Source organism: Vollenhovia emeryi, unplaced genomic scaffold (genome assembly GCF_000949405.1).
Source record: "Vollenhovia emeryi isolate VEMERY1.0 unplaced genomic scaffold, V.emery_V1.0 DF939152.1, whole genome shotgun sequence".
In the NCBI taxonomy this organism is placed as follows: Eukaryota; Metazoa; Arthropoda; class Insecta; order Hymenoptera; family Formicidae; genus Vollenhovia; species Vollenhovia emeryi.
This window is the reverse complement of record NW_011967214.1, coordinates 1,785,250-1,795,754: the sequence shown is the minus strand read 5'-3', so window position 1 is coordinate 1,795,754 and position 10,505 is coordinate 1,785,250. Positions and strand designations below refer to the sequence as shown.

General features: G+C 44.0%; 1 protein-coding gene across 1 annotated transcript in view; it reads left to right on the top strand.

Annotated features, from left to right (window-relative positions):
• Positions 1–5,255: 5,255 nt before the first annotated feature.
• The window catches only part of LOC105565473 (PR domain zinc finger protein 16-like), an 84,294-nt gene continuing 79,044 nt past the window's right edge, over positions 5,256–10,505 (top strand). Inside the window, exon 1 of the mRNA XM_012018719.1 lies at positions 5,256–5,583. Within this exon, the coding sequence (XP_011874109.1) occupies positions 5,547–5,583 (37 nt within the window). The 5' untranslated portion in view covers positions 5,256–5,546. The remainder of the gene's footprint in view (positions 5,584–10,505) is intronic.

Below are 10,505 nucleotides of genomic sequence, written 5' to 3'. Positions count from 1 at the left end.
CCAACCGCACGTAATAAATATCATTTGTCTCGCTTCCGATTCTGCGCTGCGATGGAACGTTCGTCCGTAACGAGCGGCTGACCACTCGAGTCGAGATACGCGCGGCTCCTCGCGCGAGCGATCGCTGACAAAGGCATGCATCTGCGTGCGCGATTGTTCGATTCGCGCCAATTCTCAGCTCGAAACTTACCGCGCGCACCTATTAGCTGCGTTCAGCATTGGAAATCCGAGGCGTCGGAGTGCTCTTTTACATTCGAGTGAGCGAGAGAGAAGAATGAGGTAAAGAGGGAGAAAGAGTATCCTGACGCCTCATCAGAGTTGCAATGCCGAACGCAGTTACCCACTCTCTAAAAATCAATCAGTCAATTATTACTGAAAACAGTGAATAGTCACTGATTTACAGTTGTAAGTATTCTGCGATTTTCAGTGGTAAACCTACAACTGCAGATCAGTGACTATTCACTGAATTATCACTGAAAAAGGTGACTATTCACTTAAGTGAATAGTCACTGTTTTCAGTGATGATCCACTGATTGAGTTTTAGAGACTACCACTGCGATTTTCAATGGTATACTTAAGTATAATTGTGAATTAGTGACTAGTTTTCAGTGATAATTCACTGATTAACTTTTAGAGAGCAGCGAGAAATGATTCGTCAAAACAATATGTCAAATCGACAGCGACACTGTCAAATTGACATTGATTCGACATCGTTTCGACATCGATCGACGAATAATTTTTCGCTTCTCTCTAAAAGTCAATCAATGGATTATCACTGAAAGCAGTGAATAGTCACCAATTTAATGTTATAAGTATACTAGTGCGATTTTCAGTCGATATAATATCCACTCTCCAAGGCCGGTATTCATAGTCGAATCTTATTTTCAAGACTATTGAATTTATCTAAGAATTATATAGGAAGGAGAAAATGCCAATCTAAGAATGTTGTACGGAACATTTTTCATTGGCAACGGAGTATCTAAAGATGATCTTGAGACTTGAATATAAGGTCTGACTATGTATACTGGCCTAAAAGTCAATCGGTGGATTATTATTGAAAACAGTGAATAGTCACTATTTTTTGTGATAATTCACTGATCGACTTTTAAAGAGTGGGTATTATATCGACGGAAAATCGCGGGTTCGAACGCGACCGAGGATCTCGCACAAGAATCTCATTTGGGGCCGTTCGATTGAATCTCCCTCATAATTTTCCCGGCGGAATCCCGCGCGGAAATAGAATCGGCGCGAACGAACCGCGCGAACGAACCGCGCGATTGGATCCTTTGATCTGGCGGCGAACGAGTCGCGGCGATAACCGTAACCCCTTGGGAGCCGCTGCGCGTGTTCGTCGTTTCTACAACGACGACGGGCGGGACACGGCGCGGTCTTTTACGATTTTCCAGGATGAAAATAAACGCGCGCCCGCACCGCCGACGCGTCGCGTCGCGACGCGGCGGACGGCCCGCGTCGCGGTCCGCCGCGATATTTCTGCATCGTGCGCGCGCGCAAGCACCGCGTGATTCGCGAGCCAACAACTTTCGGGCGAGCCGTCGACAATAAGCGCGGTCGCCGCGAGTCGCGGCCAGTTCTCGTTAAAATAACGAGTCCTTACGATTCGTGAAGCTCGTACGGCGCTCATACGCGCGTAATTATAACGGGGAAACGATGCAGCGGCACATTTCGGTTATTCTTGCTTCTTTTAGTAAGTTTCGCCGCCATTTTCGCTATACGTTAACGTATTCATAAATGGTAGCGCCGCGATAAATGGTCATCCCCGTTTTATCGACGCACCGGTCTACGTAATTTGTGAGATTACAATTATTTATATCGTGGAGAATACTAAATATTATAGATAATAATGTTATTATTGATAGAAGAATCCTAGAGAATCATTACTCTCTAAAAGTGGATTGTCACTGAAAACAGTGAATAGTCACTGATTTACAGTCATAAGTATATCACTGCAATTTTCAGTAGTATATCTGTAATTGCAATCAGTAACTATTCACTGAATTATCATTGAAAACAGTGAATAGTCAATGAATTATCACTGAAAATAGTGAATAGTCACTGATTTGCAGTTACAGATATACTACTGAAAATTGCAGTGGTATACTTTTAACTGTAAATCAGTGACTCTTCACTGTTTTCAGTGATAAATCGCTGATTGACTTTTAGAGAATACAGACGAGAAAGTTGTCTACACACGGAGAGAATTTTCTCTTGAAATTTATCCTGAAAATCGCATAATCGTGGCATTTCGAAGAATTTTATGTTTTATAAATTTCACCATACATTTTATTAGCAATTGTACTTAGAATTAGTATATATTTTACTAATAAAATGTGTTGTAAAATTTAAAAAACTCTCATAAAGTTGTTCAAAATATGTTGTCCCACTATTACATGATTTTCAGGGATTGTTAATTTTAAGAGAAAATTCTTTCCTGGTACAATTATATAAAATTATATGAAATTTATGTAAACAACACGATGCAAAGCAAATCTCCATGCGAATTTTGAATCAATCGAGACAAACGTTATTTCCCTAAATGATTTCACCCTCGTTCGAACAAGTAGTTTCGTCGTTCGAATCCGAACGCGAGAGCAGACGCGCCAAACCCGGTGGGATGTAGCAGGAGGAAGTGAAAAAAGGCTAGATGAGAAGCCGGCCGATCCTGGGTCGAAAAGGACGAAGGAGCAGGGCGGAGCTGCGCCCGGAAGGGTGCGCGGGCGCGTTTCGCGCCGAACGACCGTTCGTGGGGTCGGAGGTCGCGTTCAGGTGCGACGAAGACGGAGAGGAGGGAACGCTTAGTCGAGCAAACGCACCCAGAAATGCAAAGTCGAAGTGCTGGCGCGAAGCGAGTTGCCCGCCGGGGTTCGACGTCGACGTGACGTGGTGACTCCACCCGGCCGGTTTCCCTCGTCGTCCTACCGCCGGTTTAAAATCCGCTTCGCGTATCGCGCGGTCGCGAGACGAGTCGCTTGACCGGCGACAAGGGGCGCGCGCGGCTCGAGATCGATGGCAGATCGACGTGGATCGCTCGGACACGACGCTGACACCAGGCGTTGCCGTACGTTACACCGAGACCAGTGCCCGCGTTCGCGCCGTAAACAATAATTGTAACGTTTTGGGCATCGACTGGGATATCAATCGATACTGTCCCGCTGCCACGTGTTCGCCGACAGCGTGGTGGTAGATGTCTTTGGGGTGTAGCCACGTGTAAATTAGCGATTGCGAGAACGACCACGATACTGGGACGCAAACCCGCTGCAAGGAGAGTCGCGGAGTATCGTATATATACGTTTGATTCTCGTTCTTTCGATTCTTAGGATTACCTAAGATACAACGATTTTGGACATGTGTCGAACGATGTGTCGAACGATACCGCTACTTTATCTCGTTAAAGTTTCGACCACCCGAGTGTTATGTTATTACTGAACTGTTTGCTCGAAGAGACAATTAACCGTCGTTAATTAAAATACGATATGAAATTAATATTAAATAAAATATTTGAAATTACATCACTGCTGCACCAATACACGGCTGTATCGTGTATGCAATCTTTGCTCAACGATTTTCACACGTAAATTGCGCGTTCTGAATTTTTCAAATGTTTACCGCGTAGATGCGATACGCGATGAAAGAATTATAACGCGTAAGTGAAGCACGCGAAAGCTTCTCATTTATCGCAGTTGGCGAGAGAAAACGGCAAATTATTAGCGAAAAATTGCTAACGAACATTTGTAAAAATAATCATGCAATCATCTGTGCCGCGTTTCGCGGGGAAAAACGATCGTTCCGCGTTGCCAAATTGTTAAATTCTCGGACGTGGCAATTCGAAACACGACTATATTCGCAGGCTACCCGATAACTCTTTATCGAACAAGAATGTTTGTAATCTGTGCACGTGGTGAATACCTCGTATCGGGGCGGTACAGACTACACGTCAGCAATCAGCAGCGATAGCGGCTGGACACGAAGGCGATCGGCAATCAGCATCGTCAGCAAATGAGAGAGCGGCCTGCGAACACCTGTTCTCAACGGATGCTGCAACGTGCGTTCGAGCAGACGTAAGGAGAGATGCAACGAAATTAGATACTACATCGAGAAATCGAGCGATACGATATACGATACTTTTATCAAATACGGTACCAGACTTTCGTAAAACCGACTCTACACCGATATATCCGAGGGAAGTCGTAATTTTTATTATACGATATCTAGGAATCGATAGATCAGACCGAGCCTGATTACGGCGAAGAATAAAAAAACAGGACCTCTCGCCACTCTTTCTCTTGGCGAGGTATTAGAATTTAAGCCACGGTATTAATTAAATTTCCCGCACGTGTGAAATATATCGCCAAGTTAGTAGCTACCGCCGACGTCGATTGCAAACAACACGTTAAGTTTCATTGATGCTGAAACTTGCGAACGCCCTAAAATCATGGCAATTATCGTGCGGTAGACATGAATGAAACGCTGCACAGAGACGAAATTTCCGCGAGAAGTATCGATCGTGGCGAGCATGATACGTCTCGGTATTGACGGGACTCGTAGTCAAACGGCCCCCGGTGTCTTCCGCCTCCGACGAGACTGCATAAGCGGCCAAGAGAGAGAGGCAGGTAGGACAGAAGCCCAGGAGCAAAGAGGCGAGAGGTCGCGAGAGCTGCCGTGTGCACGATTCGCACCGCGGAGGAGAGACAGCCGCTGATCATTGGTGGACAGCGGAGCCGGGTCGCCTAGGTGGTGGGGAAGCCACCAGGTCGACTCTGCAGGTGGGGAAGGCCAGGAGAAGGCGGAGGAGGAGGCGTCGTCGACGCCGCCGCGGCGGTGGTAGTGTCGCGGACAGTGGTAGTGGTACCGGTAGCGACATGAAGAGGAGGCAGAAGAGGGCGGAAGAGCAGGAGGTGTAACGACGACGGAGGTGGTGTAAGGAGAGAGGAGAAGAGGCGAGCGGCGGCGGGGGGCGAGGGAGGGGGCGGCGGAAGAGACCTCGCGGGGGAGCTCGGCTGCGGAGAGAGGGAGAGCGTCGCGAGGGTGGAGGACAAGGTGGCGGAGAAGGAGGAGACGCGAAGGACAGGGAGAAGCCTCCTCCGCGCTGTCGGAGGACAGATCCGACGTGCGTCAGGATCCCAGCTGAACGGACGGACGGACGGACCGACCGACCGACCGACCGACCGACCGACCGATAAGCGGAGGAAGAGGACGCGACCGGTCGCGGTCCGTACCGGAAGCCGACCGCGCAACGCGGACTACCCTCTCTGACGCTGCCTCTCGCTACCCGCTACGTGTGCGCCCGGTACGTGTCTGAGCGTCCGCGAATATTTCTCGATCGCTTTCGCCGCGATCGGTCGAGAGTGAAGCTGCCACTCGCGCGTGTCGCGACACCCGATTGACAATTCAGGAAGGGAGGGGGTGGACAGCGTCAACTGATCGAGAGGATAATAAATCGGTGTATAAACTCGCATGGCTTGGAGGACTGTCAGCGACGTTCTTACGGTTAGTGTTTTGTTTTCGAGTTCGCCACCCGTCGTGCAGCGATGAGATCCAAGCCGGTGGCGAGAAGACTGGCACAGGGTGAGTAGCGATTTTCATTTATCATCATTGGCGATACGTCTTGCGACAGATATGTCGCGTCTGCCTCGAAAACAAATGCGCGAGGGAGATGTAAAATATTAATTATACAATCCCAATTTTTTTATCCCGTTTCAAAGAAACTACGTATCTCACACAAATGTTTTGTAATATTGTTTCGTGTCAAATTTTCAAGTCTAGAAACTGATAGTCTCTAAACGTCGCGATTATTCACACAATTATCGTCTCGGCAGCGAATTATGGATATTTCAATAAGATCAATAAAATAAACAAATATCTGTTACCGGGAGAGAAACGTTTCGTGGATCTGCATGTAAAGAGAGAACGAAATAATGTCAGCCCATATTTTTCTTTGATTATTCTCCGTACGTTTGAAAAATAGTCTATCAATATATGGGCACTGTTCAGTACGGAGCTTTATAATTTTAATTACATGCAGGAAATGCGGATGGGAAAATACATGCGAGGAGATTATAATTACTGTTTAAATTGCTTGACGAATAAGAGCATTTAGAACGCTTTCAAGAAATATGTCGCGGTTTTTTAATTTTTCATGTGAACTTTATGCGCCGCAAACGGTATATGACACATTTTCTCGTTACGGGTAAACAATGATTATGGAATTTTTAAAAAAATAACATTATTTTTGCTTTCTTTTAAACATACATATTCTAATATTGTAATTTTAATAAACTCTTTGCTCTCTTTATGCTCGGAGGCTGCGTTTCTTACAATACATTTACAATTATTCAACACAAAACATATACGTCTCTTTTACAGACATACTTCTATTTGATTAATTATTTCTTTCCCGTTATCATGTTACTATTAAATGCAAAAGTATTTATTTCTTTGTTAAACTCCACTAATTCATCTCATTATTGCTTTACACTGTTATAGCGATATATTTATAATTACCGAAGGCCTTAAAATTATTCCATTCGTAAATTATGTGCGAATCTGTCTCAAAGAAATGAATCGGGATTAGCGGCGTTTGTTTAAATTGCCACAAAAAATATACGAGCCCGATTCAGATGTTGATTTAATTTTTGTCAGTAGTGCAATCGCCCGCGAATCTTCATGATCGATAACGGGAATCAGAAATGAAACTCGATTCCATCGCGCTCCTGGAAACTGCTGTACTAGAACGGAAGACATTACGAGTCTTTCCGCGGAACTTATTTAACGAGGCAATAAAAGCATACCATGGCATGAGTACTATATAAAACTCATTTTCGAGACTCCGACGTTGCAAAACGAGCCTGTGTCTTGGCCAAGTCTCGAGACTTCGCGATATTACCCGCGATCGTTCGACAGATTTTATTTTTGACATACCGCTCGCGTGACAAACCCTGCGTATACAACGCTTTTAATACTTTTACGCCGACAATTGCAATTAGCTTTCCCCTAACCGTTTCAAACGCGTACCAGAAGAAAGCACCGTAATAACTTTTACACGCTTGGTGCACGCTTCCACTTTCCGTCGCGTCAGTCGCGCTGGGAAACGTAAATACTGCCGATTATCGATTTTCATCGATAAGTGAACAATTCGCACGTAAATCCGCACAGCGAATTGACGCGATCCAATCCTCGGAGAGCGCGCGACGTCCTCTGCGTTGAACCGCCGGCCAGTAGCTTCGGCGGAAACTACGACGCGGGAAAATAAAATTTCAGCTCGTTGTCGCCCACATCGCTCTATTCCCCGTGTAATAATGGCCATTCGAGAGATCGGGGACGCGACCAGCGGATTGGTCGCCCGCGAGATCGACCGCGATGCGAATTTCCGATAACGGCGTCGCGAATGACGAGCGTATCATCGTCCCTGATGTCCCTTCAAGGGGGTAACCACTAGCTAAAACGTTGTCCCATCGATTTCATTTGATTTCATACGATTTCACCTGATTACAAACAATCTCATCTAATTGCTAATAATTTTCTTATATGCACGTGTAAAACTATGTAACGTTGTTAAACCTCAAAGAGCTGTTAAATTTCCTCAAAATATATTTTTCTTATTTTACCAAGAAGTATTTGCTTGCAGAGGTAATTTCAATTAAGATTGTAGTATTCGGTCACGTGTTTCCTCGCTCCCCACTAGTCTAACTGTGGTCTTAACGAAAAATAATTTTGTATTTGTATTTACTGTTTATTGTTCCAAATTTGCGCGCAGAGGTGTATCAACTCGCTGTTGTTCTAACAGCAACTACTTCAGTCTTATTATGAAAAGAATTCGCGCTTATAGGTGCACTGAAAAAAATTTCTGGTTGAATATGGACGAATCAGATAATTCCTTTAGGATTTACCAGAATTCCTTTAGGATTTACCGGAATTCCTGTAATCGTACAGAAATTCTGGTAAATCCTAAAGGAATTCTGGTAAATCCTAAAGGAATTATCTGATTCGTCCATATTCAACCAGAAATTTTTTTCAGTGTGTGAACTATGATGTATATTTGGATATTTACTAAAAGAAGTAATTTTTTGGGGCAAATGGAAACAAACTGAGAAAATGTTTAATTTAATGTTTATTGTCTAACAAGTGAAGAAACTTGACAATTAAGACAGAACGATTACACGGGCATTTCGTAAGGATTTCATAATGATTTCGGAGACACTGATGTCCCACGATTACAGGAAATGGATTGGTTAGCCCCTTGTGTCCCTCGGTGGTGACACGACGACGACAGCGTGGAAGAAGAGTAGGCGGTCCTCGCGCTGGCGCACCAGCGGCAACGTCGATATCATTCCTTCTTTTCCTGTCTTGTCTCTGCTCGTCCTCTCGTCCCCATTCCACCTCCTCGCCAACGGAAGTCCCGCCCATCGCTGGTCGACACAATGTTTTGCGATTCCGCCGTTTCTCGCCTCGCCCGGCGCGATTTTGCACGGAGCAAAATGAATCCCGATCGTAACATTCGCGACAATCGCATTTCGCTAATGACGGCGGACCCTTGGTACTTTGTTATCATCCATTATTCGTCGCGGTCTTCGTTTGATTTGATTAATGCATCAGTCCGGAGATTTGAATTAAATCTCGCTATTACCTCATCGGGGAAAAAAATAAAATTTTGGGAGAAAGTAAATATTGGATCAACGAGCTTGTCCGACAAAAAATGCGAATCGATCTCTCTTTGTGCGCTGGTTAACAATGTAACATCGCTCGGTCTATAAAAGATTCGCCCGCGCCAACGCGCTGACATTAATTTATTGTTACATCGTGAATGGCGCGGAATAAATTTTCAACGAATGTTTTTAACGAGATCCACTGGTGTTTTCTCTCAACGACGCGGAAGGACAATGGACAGTGCAGCGCATAAAGACGGACACATCAAGCCTGGCCTCTAGCATGAACCGTTGACTTGCATTTATTTCTGGCATGTTGCTGCGCGGAATTTATTATTAACCTCGCCTCTGGCTCTCTTAGGGCGACTAGGTTTAAGAAATGGAAAGTAGAAGTGCGGTATACTTTTTCGTCAAATCAAACATTACAGTTATTTATTGCACAAAAAAACGCAGAATACATAATATCAAGCTTAATGTATTTTACTGTTACAAATTTTTTAAAAAGAGCTCTCTCTCTCTCTCTCATTCCAGTACTGATTTAAGATGAATTTCAAAAACCTATTTTTATTTAACATAGATTTATAAAGTCGTATATTATTTAATTTTCGCTTATAATCTATACTTTATAAAACGGCCGTTGTGCTGTAATCAATGACTTATTTTTATATCATTGAGAAGAATCACTTTGGTTGATCGAAACGTTTGACGTTAAAATAGAGATTTTCCATACAGATACATTAAACTATATACATATATTTTACATCTAACATCTTGTGTTGGCTCTTATTGCCTGTTCTTTCCCTTCTTTTTATCGTTTTATTATTAGAGCCTGTTGATCTGACTTTTTTTAACATAGATTTTTGATGAAATTATAATAATTTTATCGACAAACACCGCACGTTTGTACACTGTCGTTTTTGGCAGTTAGCTGTACATAACACGCGAGGTAGTCTACAGCGTTCGCGTTATAATAAACTCCCTTCCCACGGCTCGACGATTCACTGGGTAAAGGTACGTGCTCTCAACGGATCTTATAATCTATAAGACCTAAAATCCGTTAACCCTTGACTCACAAGTCGGCGAAACAATAGGTCAGCCATCGAATCTTCCGTTGCATCGGGAGCAATCTTACACGAAAGGACTTTTGTGAGAGAAAAGGAGCGAATGGAAAAATAATAATTTCATTTTTAATGACATATAAAATTGACATTGTATTTTACATAAACTTAAATGAAAACCTGAGTTTCGTTCGCATTTTGTACTTAAGTTTATAATCAGTCTCATATTGTGCTTTTACATTTTTTAAATAATTGTATAAAACGAACATTAAATTTGAAAGAGTAATATATATTTTCGTAAACAGAAACGACGTGCATTTCGTAAAAGAAACATTAATTTTAAAAAGAGCGTGTCCGACGCATTTGAGGTTTATCTTATTCAAGATCGATGCGAGTATCTCTCTCTTTCTCTCTTTCTCTCTTTCTCTCTCTCTCTCTCTCTCTCTCTCTCTCTCTCTCCCTCCTCCCCCGCTCCCTCTTTCTCTCTGTCTGATGGGCACGGTGCATTGTGCTCGCGAGACAAACGGGAAATCCGTGAAACTGATAGGAAGCGGAAAGAAGAGGACCCTCTCTCCAGGCCGCACGAATAATCGCGGAATTGACGTACCTACCGCGGGTTTGAAAGACGCATCATCCCATTGAGAGTCGCATCTAACCGCGGCACCGGAAGTCGTATCCGAGAGGAGACAAAACCGAAGAAACACAACGCACGGAATATACGTGGGAGGAGTAGGGAGTGGGAGTTCTGTTTCATCGCTGCTTTTGTCTCGCATCCTGAGAGAGAGCA